The 13,577-nt window shown below is 42.8% G+C and overlaps 1 protein-coding gene across 3 annotated transcripts in view; it reads right to left on the minus strand.

Moving 5' to 3' along the window:
- The window catches only part of spegb (striated muscle enriched protein kinase b), a 62,278-nt gene that overhangs the window by 9,356 nt on the left and 39,345 nt on the right, over positions 1-13,577 (minus strand). For all 3 annotated transcript variants that reach the window (XR_013844640.1, XM_080019140.1, XM_080019141.1), the window contains 16 exons: positions 12,705-12,762; positions 12,214-12,291; positions 11,844-12,016; positions 11,728-11,754; positions 10,495-10,647; positions 10,145-10,187; positions 9,886-9,954; positions 7,046-9,746; positions 6,651-6,800; positions 5,688-5,804; positions 4,877-5,044; positions 3,134-3,256; positions 2,873-3,037; positions 1,403-2,234; positions 670-909; positions 54-277 (listed from right to left, as the gene is read on the minus strand). Coding sequence is in view for 2 of the 3 variants with exons in the window: in XM_080019140.1 (XP_079875266.1) it covers positions 54-277; positions 670-909; positions 1,403-2,234; positions 2,873-3,037; positions 3,134-3,256; positions 4,877-5,044; positions 5,688-5,804; positions 6,651-6,800; positions 7,046-9,746; positions 9,886-9,954; positions 10,145-10,187; positions 10,495-10,647; positions 11,728-11,754; positions 11,844-12,016; positions 12,214-12,291; positions 12,705-12,762 (5,321 nt within the window). In the remaining variant the exon portion in view is untranslated. The remainder of the gene's footprint in view (positions 1-53; positions 278-669; positions 910-1,402; positions 2,235-2,872; positions 3,038-3,133; positions 3,257-4,876; positions 5,045-5,687; positions 5,805-6,650; positions 6,801-7,045; positions 9,747-9,885; positions 9,955-10,144; positions 10,188-10,494; positions 10,648-11,727; positions 11,755-11,843; positions 12,017-12,213; positions 12,292-12,704; positions 12,763-13,577) is intronic.

The raw sequence follows: 13,577 nt of genomic DNA on the forward strand, positions 1-13,577 counted from the left end.
TTGGATTCATCGTCCACGTTCCTCTGTGGGCGTGTGACGGTGTGGAGGCTTACACATGCACTCCAGGGTCCCGATGGGCGGACTGAACTGCTTGAGGAAGAGGGGGTTGAAGTTCTGCGCGCTGCCAAAGTCGATGATCTTGATGACGTTCATGTAAGTGACGATGATGTTCTCGGGCTTGACGTCCAGGTGGAGGATGCGGCGGCTGTGCAGGTAATCCAGGCCCTGCAGGATCTGCAGGATGTAGGCCACCACGTCGTCCTCCGAGTAGCGGAACCTGAGGCGACAGGGGAGAGGGGAGGACGAAAACAAAGGATTACATAACACGACAATAAATAATCAAATAAAATATTGGATCCACTCTTTATAGAAATATGTCATGTTTTAATTCATTCATTTATAATAAATGAAAAAAATAATAATTTAGTATTTTTTATATTATTAAATGCGGGAAAAAAAGGAAGAAAACATATATTTTATAAATGTATTTATTAATGTATTAATTAATTAATCAATCTATTTATTTATTTATTTATTTATTTATTTATTTATTTATTTATTATTATTTTTCCCAAATCAACACTTTGAGAGTGAGGTCCGAAGTGAAGCCTGAAAAAACGAATTGACGTCTTTCAGGACGCATCTGCCGCCGCCGCCGCCGCCGCCAACCTGTCGATGAGGCTGTAGAGCAGCTCCTTCCCGCTGCAGCACTCGGAGATGAGCACCAGGTAGCGCGGCGTGACGTAGGCCTCGTGCAGGGCCATGATCTTGTCGTGGTGCAGGGACTTGAGGATGTCGTACTCCTGCAGCACCGCCTGCTTGGTGTCCGCCTCGTACGGCACGATCTTGGCCATGAACAGGTTGCCAGTGGCGTTCTCCCGGCACTCGCGGATCACGCCGAAACGACCCCTGCGCGGTGGCAGAGGGAGGGAAGTTCAGAACCGTTTCATCCAAATTTCCACGGGGAAAAAAAAAAAAAGTATAGTTTGGAAATAATGCTCTTGCTGTTTCTTAAAACTTAAACAAAAACTTATGATGTAGAATTTGGGCATTTCCTAATAAGGTGAGAAAGTTCAGTTGTAGTTTTATTTGTACATTACGAGTGGCTTGAATCTCCCCAAATGTCATCAATGTTACTTTAAGGAAATCTTAGTATTTTTTTTGACCCAAGCATTATTTTCTGAGGGGGGGGTAACCGGGGGGGTTAACCGATTGTTTAAATTGATACAGTATTGAGGGAATAGCTTCAGCCCTTTCGGCTGAAGCTCAGCTCAATACTGATTTATACTAATTTAAATTATTCTGACGCCAATACCTCGGATGGACTCCCAATGGCCGAAAAGTAAGATTCAGGATTAAAAAATGTATTTCAAACGGCGACTCCCCTGCTGGTCGACTGTACCTGGCTTTCTCATCCATGAAGGTGTACGGTTTCTGGGGAACCCCCTGGCGCAGGGACCCCTCCCCGGGTCGTGCCAAGGGGGTCCGGCGTCCCGAGGGGGTGGCCCGCCCCGACGGCGTCACCCGCCCGGAGGAGAGAGTGCTGTGGCTGTCCCCAGCCTGCACCACGGGCGTCAAGCTGGACACCAGCACCACGGGCGGGGAAACCACCGGGACAATGGGAGGAGGGGTGGGGGTTGGGGTGGGGTTGGGGACGGTAGTCGGGGCGGAGACGGATAGGGAAGGCGGGGTGACGCGTGCGGTCGAGGTCGGAACGTACATGGGCACAGACGAGATCGGTTTCCCGATGACAGGGGCGGAGGTTGCCGCGGGCGCCGGGGGCGTCTTGGCCATCGGCGCGACGACGTTGACCGGACTCTGTGGTTTGGGCAGGACCACGGGGGGCGCCAGCTTGGCCTGGGGCTTACCCACGTTGATTTTCAGGGTGGTCTTAGCCTTGGCTGGCGTGGTTTGGGAGGGGGCGGAGGATGAGATGGAGCCTGGAGGAGGAGGAGGAGGAGGAGTAACAGCGGGAGGGGGCCTGGGGATGGTTTGCGCGGCTGGTTTTATGATCGACGTCGGGGCCGGAGGTTGGGACACCGATACGGCAGGGGAGGGTGAGGGAGCTGTCCTGGCGGGGGCGACGGGCGGGGCGGGAGGTGGTGTGGGTGCAGGTTTACTCTGCGCGGGTTTGATTGGACTAACAGTCATGGACGACATCATCACCACGGGTGGAGGAGGAGAAGCAGCAGGGACCGTTTTAACCACCACGGTCGCGCTGGATTTTACCGGTTCTGCATGGGAAGAGGCAGATGGAGGAATATAAATCGGTGTGTGGTTGGCAAAATATTTCAGTGTCCAGGACCATTAAGGAAAAATATTTTTTTTAACATAAACCATATTTTTGGTCATGGAGAGTCAATGGTATCTGAATCTTTTTAATACGAACTGAATATGCAAAACAACTCCTAATGATCGATAAATAAGGCTTATGTCACAAAAGACCTGTTTTCCTTTAAGCAGTGCTGATACAGATAAACAAGCTGCAATCTTTTGAATATACTTAAAAAAATGTTGGCTAGCTAGAAAAAATATCAAAAAGAAAATGGAAAAATATAGTAAAACCTGGAAATATACAATAAAACCTAATTTTTAAATGAACACAATAAAATATGCACTAAACCCCCAATGATAAACAACAACATATAACCTAAAAAATGACAGAAAAAAAAATTACCGGAACCAAAAAAATTAACCAAAACATTCGGTCATATACAATAACCAATGCAATAAACCTAACGATGAACCAGAAAGTTTAACCTAGCACCAGAAAAAAAATGGTTATGTACAATAAACCTAATGACAAATCATTAAATACAAGCTTAAAAATAAAAAATAAAAAGCATCAGTGGGAGTGAAGGACGATGCTCACCTGCAGCGTCCACGCACACCAGCTCAGACAGGTTACTGTACGGACCCTGCCCCGCTTTGTTCACACAGGCCACCCGGAACCTGAAGGAGACCCCTGCTGGCAGGTCCACCACATTGTAATAACAGTCTGCCACGCCCGTGGCCACTATCAACCAGGCGCTCTCACCTAGTGGGAGAAAAATATATATTTACATACAAAGACAGATTAATACATACTGTATGTACTGTAATAATAATACTACGTATCTGGCTGCGGCCTCACCCTCCGCTTTCCTCTCCAGAGAGTACGTGCAAGGAGCCAGGTTGTCGGACGGCCGCCACAACACCAGAGCCGTGTTCTTGTACTTCTGAGGAACCTCGGGAGTCCCGGGACGATTGGGAAGACCTGTGAGGGCAGGCAGGATGAAGTCATGGAGGCGATCAATTACCACAACGTTAAGTCCCCACCGACCGAGTCCCATGGGCAACTCATTAGCCATTCAAACATGTTGTAAGGAAGGGTCTCAATGTTCCCACGGCCCTGTGTTCTCTCAAGGTGATCCAGGAGTTAACAATGTTAATGATGTATATTAAAAATGTATCTTGACTTCAAACACTGTAATCTACATGATTATATTGTAATTGGTTGTAGCAGATTTCTAATAAAATAACTTTTTATTCTTGTTCCGTTTTCAAAAAAAAGTGTTTAAATAAGAGTATCTCTGAAAGCATAAACATCCATGTTAGATACTATTTACTGAACATGTACGACCAGATTTTGGCATTTTGGTTAATATACCAGAGGTATGGATATTATGGGGATATGGGTTGGACCCCTGTTGATGACTTTTGTACATTCTAAAGCATCAAATATGACAATCTCAACATTTTCATCATATTCTTCCAACCCAATGATCAGGTGGCAGCATATGGATTTTCCGTAGATTCTTGTGTCAAGTCAGTTGTTAATGGGAAAAATGGTCACAAACAAAAGCCATAAGTTCATGGGAGGCTTAACGGGAGTTTTGAAAATAATGTGGAAAAGAAAAATAGCGAGGATAAGGAGGATAAAAAAAAAAGAGGTTTGTGAGATTTTATAGCAGATGATGGTGGGGATAAGTGGAGTGTTTATGTGGGTACATAAAAAAAGAACAATCATGCAGTAACAATACACATATTTGTGCCGAAATTGTTTGGTAATTGTTTGGAATGTCGGTTCTGCGAACCTAACAAATAAGACCCTTGCCTTTTTGTTTTGAAGGAATTAGAGGGAATTTCTGTTCACATGAACCATTAGAACAGTGGTATTCAACTGTTTTCGCCAAGCCCCCCTCCCTAGGACTTTAAGGACCTGATGCCCCTCCACACCTCCCAAAAAGCACAAATAAAAATGTGTCTTATGCAAACCAGGTCAAGTAGTTTATTGCCCATTCACAAGTTAATGGGGCAAAGCTAAGAGAAAAGTGCACAACTAATTTATTATTATTATTATCAATAATAATAATAATAATAATAATAATAATAATAATAATAATAATAATAATAATAATAATAATAATAATAATAATAATAATAATAATAAAACAACTAATGAAAATAAATTACATTTAAATATGAAATTAAAATACTATTTAAACTATTATCCTTTTAGATAAAGAAACTCTAAATAAACGTATTTCAAGAAATGTAACTAGTCATGTCAAATTAGTGCTTGAAAATATATGAAAGGCCCATTTTTCTTGTTTTTTTTAATTATTTTTTTTCACCCCCCCCCAAGCATTTCCTCCCCACCCCACTAGCGGCCGCGTCTCACAGCTACGCCCCACAGAATACCACTGCATCAGCAAGAGCGAAGGAGACTAGCAGATAAAGTTGTACCTTCCTTTACCAAAGCAATTGGTCAACACTTGGTGTGTGTATTCCTGAATCTCCCACACAACTACAGCAGAAACAGACAAACCGACTGATCAATGAGAAATAAGACCCCATATTTGGGGGTTGTTTTCTTTGACCCAGTTCTGCTTACGGGCGAGTGAGATGGTGCAGGAACTAATGGTGGAGGCCAGCGGGTTGGTGGCCACGCACTCGTAGAGCCCCGCGTCTTTCTTCGTCGTCTGCATGATCATCAGCAACTGCCTGCCGTCGGGGCACGAGATCATGTTCATCCTGGTGTCGATCTCCAGCGGCCGCTTGTCTGAGGGAACACAAACCCAGAACCCGAAACCCCTCCACGTGAAAAAAGGCGCTCTTTCAGCCGGAGACGGGAAAAGACGACATGTCTGACCGTTCTCTCGGTTTGCCTGGTCAACGACAATGAATAACGGGGAAGGGGACCGCTGAGGTAGTTTCGTACTCCACAGCACAATGAAAACCTCATGAATATTCCATTAGAACCGATGACAAGGCTCGATAAGGACACTACGCACGCTGGAAGTCAGCATTTTGTCTTTCTCCGTTCAAAGAGAAACATTGTTTTTGTTACTCTTCTGGAGAGCTCAGACGGACCCAAACGCTGCTGGAATACTGTGTGTTGTGTATCGGGTTCTGCCCTTTTGCAGTCTGAGTCCAACAAGGATAAATTACAAGTCTAGAGTCTTGCGATCCTTTATAGAGTGTTACTGGGAAGAATTCAGTCCCAAAAATATATGGTGATTTGTGTGCCCGTGGGTCGAATTCATGATTTTTCCATGCAGGCTTTTAAGAAAGATACAGAGAACAAAGAGTACCACAGTAATTAATTCAACTTTGAATGGTTGTCAAGGGCCCACTCTGGAATGCCACTGTGCCACTTATTCATCAAACCAAATAGACATAAGAAGGAAACAATGAGCTATTACCCTTCATCCAGGCGATGCGCGGGTGGGGGCTGCTTGCTGGCAGACAGCTCAGCGTGACTGGATCTCCTTCCAGCAGCACATGGTCCCTCAGCTTGATGTGGAACACTGGAGGGAAGTCTGGAACCGGGGACATTAAATGTTATAACTACAGGCAGGGGGGTCATCTCATCAGCTACACCCACCAGGTATGACTTGTTGAAGTAAAGAATAATACAATGGTTATGACCTATCTATGAGCGATCCCTTTCTATGTAACATAGTTGTCTATGAGTATCTACGTTGGCGCATTCCACTTTTGGGTGAATTTTTTCTTTGTCTGCCTTGATCTGATTCACTCTCCACGCATTTATCCTCTGCATATGTGGCTTTAAGGTAATTCAACGCTTTGGTGAAAGCGCCAAGAACTAAATGCTTTGGATGTACAACTATATACTGTATATATTACAATTAATCAGACCAAACAGCCAGCCCAGTGTCTGAGGATGCTCTGTACAAAATGTAAAAATGCAAAAAGTTATTTGTCAATATATTGATGAATTGACTATGACAAATCAACGATGACGTCATAAACGAACAATCAGATCCCTGGTTCGGAAAATTAAATATTTGCTCCAAATGGGAGCGATATCGGTTGTTCCTCCAGAAGCGAGGGACATGGGTGTCTACGCAACCTCTCCATCTCCACCCACCTGTACACTTCATAAGGAATTGATGAGTGACTCGACAGATTTTGTGGAAAATATATGATGTAATCGTTTAATTTTAATATATAGACGAAATACAATATAAAAAGTTGTCCAAGTTGTCCAATTGCCAATGGTCAGTTTGTTTCATAGGCGTCTATACGTGACGTTGATCTTGAGCCTTTAACAACATCATAGTATCCACAGAAACGTCGGCATCACTCATTAAATGAACAAATCTATCTCAATGCCTCTCAGTGTAGATTTAATAAGAACCTACCGGAAGCCAGCTTGGAGTAGTGGCGGGGGCGCAGGGTGCTATTTTCTCTGGCGATTGAGGTGGAGAGATCGGGCTGTGATATGGTCTTGTCTCGCCTGCCTCTTGCCAGGCCCCATCGATCCCAGCGGGACCTGCGTTCACCCTCTATACCTGTCAGATGGAAAGCATTCAACTCTGGTCAACATACATTAATCAAGTACAAATGGAAGGGGGATGACTTTTTCAAGGACGGGAAAATTTACAATATGATTCCTGCTCCAATGAACACGTTAGCGATATAATTAATGAAATGAAAGCTTGGACTCTTCACTGCAGCCTTACCAATAAGTGTTTCTTAGTAGTTAATCATGTAACCAAAACCTGAGGCACAGAAAAAGAGGGAATTAGTTTCATACCCTTGGATGTGTCCGACTTAAGGCTTGACATCGAGTCCAGCGACTCCGATGAGGCGCCGTTACTAGTCTGAGATGCCAGCTGGTTTGAAGGAACAATCGCACTCTTCATACCACGATTCTCTGACGTCGAACGACGAAGCATTGAAAGGATAGGTCCTCTCTTGGCTTCCTTCTCATCCGATGATGCCTTCCTTTCCTCGGAATAGCTACGAATTCTGGTGGAGATCCCTGCCACAGTCGACTCAATCTTTCTGCGCATCGCCAAGACGGGTGATTCGTTGGGTTTCTTGGGCTCCTTTTCTTCTTCCCCAGACTGAGCATCCACTCCACCATCCATCCGTGTCATCTCAACATCCTTCTTGTCCTGTGAACCTCTCCATCCAAGAGTCCAAGAGAGCCTGCGCCTCGATGGACTTTGGTCCTCCTCTTTGGGCTTTTCTTCCTTGCGCTCGGCTGAAGGAGTCCTCTTTAGGCGCATAGAGAGTCTCCTCATGAAGCCTTGGTCCTTCTGAGCTTCACGTAGGTCCTGGACTGACTTCGACTTCTCCTCAAGTCTCCTGTGTGCAAGTTGCAACGGTGCACCAATGGGCCCAGGGCGGTACATCTCTTCGCCTGCCTCTGAGGAAGTTGCTTGCGGCTTATCCTCGTTCTTTGACCGGGAAAGGAATTTGAGGCTTCTCGTGAGAGAGGACTCCCGCTTTTTGAAGCGAGCTTCAAAGACCTCTTCGGAGCTTATATCCTGTAAGTCCCCTCCGGCAGAAGAAGGTGACTGTGTGAGATGTCTGGGTGGACTAGGCTCTTTAGCTATCAGTTCAGGTGACGCAACTCTCGAGTACACTGCAGGGTGCTCAGTGGTTGACAAGATGATAGGCTTCGATGGACCAAGGAAGGCAGAGGACATGTTAGAAGGTACAGGTACAGGAGAAGATGCAGGGAGTGCAGTTGTTTGAGTTGACTCTGGGAATGTCGAGGGCCCTTGAACACCGATTGGAGAAGAGGGACCTAAAGATGGTTGAACTGAGGGGACCATGATGGTCTGCATTATGCTAGCATATGCTGAAGTCCTACCATCTGGAAGAACCACACGAGTGGCAGGTGAAGGTGCTACATAAGTTGACATAACATGTCCAGGAGCCCTTGACGATTCTTGTGCAGATTCCACTATTACTGAGCTTGTGGTGATGTTCATATCAGAAGATTTAACTGGCATATTTACTTCTTCTTCCATCTTTTCCTCAACAATTTCCTCATTCTTTTTCACATTTTCCTCAACAACACCAACAGTTTTCTCCACTTCCTCCATCATCTCTTCTTTTTCTTCCTCTATTTTCTCTTTGTGAATAGAGATTTGGGGTATGACAGGAGGACTAGGTTCTCTCTGACCCGTATACTCGGTTTCCATCATTGTTTCTTCTGATATGCTCATGTCCTTCTCTGAGAAACCGCTTGTGCTTGATCTCTCATCAAAATTGCTATCTGTGTTCAAACCATCCATCTTTTCACTAATTGTGTCATCTGCCTTTGTTCCTTTCTCCATTAATGATTCTTCACTTTCCATTTTAGTAGGACTCTCCTGCACAACAGACTCCGGAGTTGGTGGCTTTGGCGAAGGATCCCTGGGAGTTACAGGACGAGAGTCCAGCTTGCTTTGTTCGGTGAGGGAAGACATAGATATAGCTTCCTTAAGCTTTCTCTCCTCTATCTGTGCAAGGGGGATCTCTAGCGGAGCACCGGAACGTCGGTGCAAAGGTATGGGCTCTGAATCACCTTGACTAAATGACGCACTTTTTCGAAGAACCTTTGGTTGAGAAACATCATCTCTTGGGGATTCACTTGATGCTGCCCTGATCAATGGGGGTGGGCCCAAACGAGGGGCACGAGAGAAGCGCTCCATGGATGAAGAACGCTTTTCATCTCCCATTCCCAAAGTCTCAAGCAGAGGGCCACGCAGCCCACTCATCTTGTTGTCGACCGACCCTCCACGAAGTAGTCGTTGCCTCATGAGCTCCAATTTCAGAGCATAGTCTTCTTGACTCATTTTGGCAACTCCCGGACTTGTGCTCCTCTTTGGCAGTTCCATAGACATAGCCTTTTTCAGGACTCTCTTACCGCCCTCTAGAGTTTCATCTTCAGTGCCTTCCTCCGGTGTAATACGAAGCAACAACGCACTGTCAGCGGAACCTCCTCGTCGTAGCTCTCCTCTTTGCCGTCCACCCTCGGGTTTGTCTGACTCCATGCTGGAACCTCGTCGGAGGGGTCTTCTGGACAGCTCCGATCTGTGGGGTAACTCAGATGGTGGCTCATCATCTGAGGAACCCTTGTCATTTTCTTGCGTTGACCTCTGCTGTGGTCGACTTCTGGCCGCAGACTCTGACCCGTTCTTCTCCGCTCCTATAGGGTCACACTCCATCGACTCTTCACCTGCTGACCTGTCGACGGTGCCATTTTGCCTCCCCTTTTCTTGCTCACCGCTCTGGATGTCATTAAGGGAAATCCTTGATCCAGAGAATTCCATATTAAGTGGCATTGGAATGAAGGGTAGTTCATGGATATCTTCATCGGAGTCTGAGGATGACGATGGCACTGGTGATCCCTCTTTGAGATGTTTAGGAACAGCGATGGAGATGTGACTGGAGGAATCGTTTAACAACTCCGGAATGGACCTCAGGACCATTTTGGATTTGTAGTTGATTAGGGACCGCTAAAAAGAGGTAAATGACACAATAACTGTGAATATCACTCCTAATACAATTTGAATTACATAGAAAAAAATCCATATATGATGTTCTGGAAGAAAATAAATGTAGAAGAAAAAAAGGAATAAGAAATTAAAAACGCACCTGCCATTTTCTACGAGATACAAACTTCTTCAGGGCCTCTGTGCTTATAGCCCTCCCCTTGCTAAGTGTCTATAAAACAACACACACAAATTAAAATAAATGCAAGAATAATGACTGACAAAAGTCCAATTGACAGTTAAAGCTTTAATCTTGGGAGGGGGGACTAGATGTGTCAGTGCCTTCTTGTGGAAATATGGTACTGGGAAACCTTTCCAATTGCATTCTGCCCTCTTTCATCAATGTGATTTGGTTCTCTCACCTTAAACCACGGGTGTCGGAGACATTCCTGAGTATGAGGCCTCCTAAAAGTAGTAAATACTATATTTCAGTTTCATTCAATTCCATATAGTAAAAACAAAATAATTACAGAGGAATAGGAAGACAACCTAAAAACCATCCAGTGTAGAAAAAAACATTGATGGCTTCATTGAGAATGAGCTTTTGGCACTATATAGCAGAGTGGCTTTTGTTAAATTAAATTAAATTCCATTCGATTAACATGAATAAAATATTTGATGTTTCAGCAGGTCAGGACAGAATCAGATATCTTGTAACTGAAATCATTAGAAATAATAATCCTCAGGGTCAAATTTGAATGTTTCCACTCACAGGCTGTCTACGACCAGCAGCTTAATGATGAAACCCTTGGCTTCTCTGCAAAGGTCGGCAAACATGCTCTCCTCGAAGGCCACGTTGTAGTTCCTGATGTTGAGGACCGAGCTGCGGTCGTTCTCCCCGGCGAAAGGCGACACTCCAGTCAGACTGAAACCCAAAAAATTATTTAGATAAAGTAGTACACTTTTAATACTTATATACATAATACTTTTAATAATTATAAACTCTAGTGCAATGATCCTGAATGGGTGAATGACTGTCCCAAATAATTCTGCAGAGCTAAATTTTACATTTTTACTAAATATATATTAGTATAACTATATTTATTATTATTATTATTATTATTATTATTATTATTATTATTATTATTATTATAATTAGGGGTCCAGCCAGGCATAACACACAAACACGGTTACGTCTTGTTTGAACCGCATTGTCACAAATACCTTGTGGTTGAAGTTTCATCTAAATTGATCCACATATGGAGCAGATTTTTGAAAAAAATGACCAAATTTGATCGATATCACAGACGCGGGCCAATGCATTTCAGGCCGAAATATGTCCAACACGGCTAAAACTATCTGGAAGACATATTTTGCCAGAAGCTGCAAAGACAGTTGAGGTGTCGTTTAAACCACTATGTCACAAGGATCTTGTGGTTTAAATTTAATCCAAATTGATCCACATACAAAGCCGATATGAATGAAAAACCAAACAACTTTGACTAAAAATTTGAGCTGCCTTGGTTAACTGACACGTCCCTATTTGTTAACAAAATGAAGGAGATGAGATTTACAGTAGGATGCTTTATGACATCATCATACTATTTACAATAAATGTACAGATTCTGATTGAGAATGTCCAGTTGGACCGTGTCCAGTGTGCGGCGTGGACTCCATCACTCTGTAGTATTTTGACGTTACCAAACTATCAATTTACATGTGTATTTATACAGCTTCTTCACTGGTAGACTAGTAAGTTGATCTGTTCGATTGATATTTTAAATCCATGATCCACATAACTTTGCCGGATTAATGAAAACATTTGTTTGGCATTTTCGCACCACTTTCTTTTCGTACTTAATACGAAAAAAAAGTAGTCCACAAAAACTGGTCCACTCGCAACCACTGAAATGCGCGACTGAGTGATGCGCTCAAGATCCAGCGAGGTGTCAATAAAAAATCAATGTAATGTAAACATTCATGCAAATGAATGAAACAAACTTACCACAAATATGAAATAACTCCAATTGGCCTGGGAAAAGAAAACAAAAGGAATAGTTTTCACAAAACGTGATAAAGAGATAAAAATTATTTCAAATGTAGAAACTGAAACCGTCGTACCAGATGTCTGATGCCTTGGACACCGGGGTCTGATTGACGATTTCCGGCGCAACAAACTCTGGCGTGCCGTATTTGCAGTACTGAGCCTCGTCCGGTGTGATCTCCACCGCGTTGCCGAAATCACAGATCCGGATCTGGTCGCCGTGGGCGTCGGCCATGAGGATGTTATCAGGCTGAGGAACAAAACAAAAGCCAGGAGAATGATCTCTATGTGACAACGAAGAAGACGACATGCTGAAGGTGCCAAAGCCCTATTCGACAGTCTGCTCAAGTTGAAGAGCTGTATCTGCAGTGGAATGAAATGATGAATTATGGGTTAGATGATTATGTTTGGCCAAACTAAGCCAAAATAAGACATTAGGGAAGGTACCTTGATATCCAAGTGTATGATGTTTTGGTGGTGAAGGTAGTCCATTCCCTCCAGCAGCTGCCTCATACAGGCACGTACCTGGAGGCACCAGAGCATAAAATAACCAACATTTTAAGTTATTATTATCAACATATACTGTGTGTATATATATATATATATAAATATATATATATATATATAAATATATATATATATATATTACTAATTATAGTATTTTTTTTTAACTTTGTTTTAATTTTTTTTATTGTACATTTTTCAATATACTATACTACTATTCTTAATCATTAATAATTTGCTTTGTTGAACTGCTTATAGGTTCATGGGACATGAAGGCTTCATTTACGCCATGGTAACAAAGACTGTAACATTGAAATGTGACACAATAAAGTACTGGTATGTGTGTGTGTATATATATATATATATATATATATATATATATATATATGGATAAAAATATAGATAATGAAATAAAAACAGACAGGACAACTTACATCAGACTCCATCACTGTAGATTTCCTGATAAATCTGTCCAGCATTTCCTCGTGGCAGCTGGTTACATTGATTAAGAAGCTCTCAATCTCAGTTTCAGTCATTTTTTCAATGCATAAACAATCAGTATTTCATGTTTTTTTTCCCAACTTATTTTTTTCAGGGGCCTCGAACTACAGTCCCGGGGGCCACCTCCGGCCCGCGAAACCATCTAATGTGGTCCGCTACGCGGTGATAAATAATATATTGATAAATCTGGCCCTCAAAATATTATTTTTTAATCACAGTGCTAAATGAATCCACACAATTTTACATAATGTTTTCAAAATATTAAACCGAATTAAATCAGATCATAAGAGAGATTTTTTTCTCATGGTTTTGTGTGTGTTTTATGCGTTGTATGTATTCTGTTTGTCAATTTTAAAACATGTTCTTCCTTTTACAACGTGTTTCTTTTGCACTTTGTCTTGATGCTTCAGATGTTTTATTTAAAGCACTTTGAAATTCCTTGTTGTTGAAATGTGAATACTAGTGGCTTCAAGCTCACTGTATTAAAACGGCCTTGGCATATCTGAAAAAAGCGATGTCAGAAAACTGAAAGATCTCCAGCCCGGTTCTCCGGGGCTCGGATATCACTGCTCGGGGAATTGGCAAAAAAGTCAAATTGTTGACAAAGAGTAAAACAAGGTTTCTTTGATTCATTTCTTGCACTGCACTATAACTTTTATGCATTCTATGTATTCAATGTTTTTAACTTTATTCATTCTATGTATTCTATTTTTTTTACTGTATGCATTCCATGTCCTTTTAAAATGTTTCATGGTTCGTGGTTTTGATGTTTTATGCAAAGCACTTTGAATTGCCTTGTTGCTGAA

Source organism: Zeus faber, assembly GCF_960531495.2.
Source record: "Zeus faber genome assembly, chromosome: 18".
NCBI classification, from domain to species: Eukaryota; Metazoa; Chordata; class Actinopteri; order Zeiformes; family Zeidae; genus Zeus; species Zeus faber.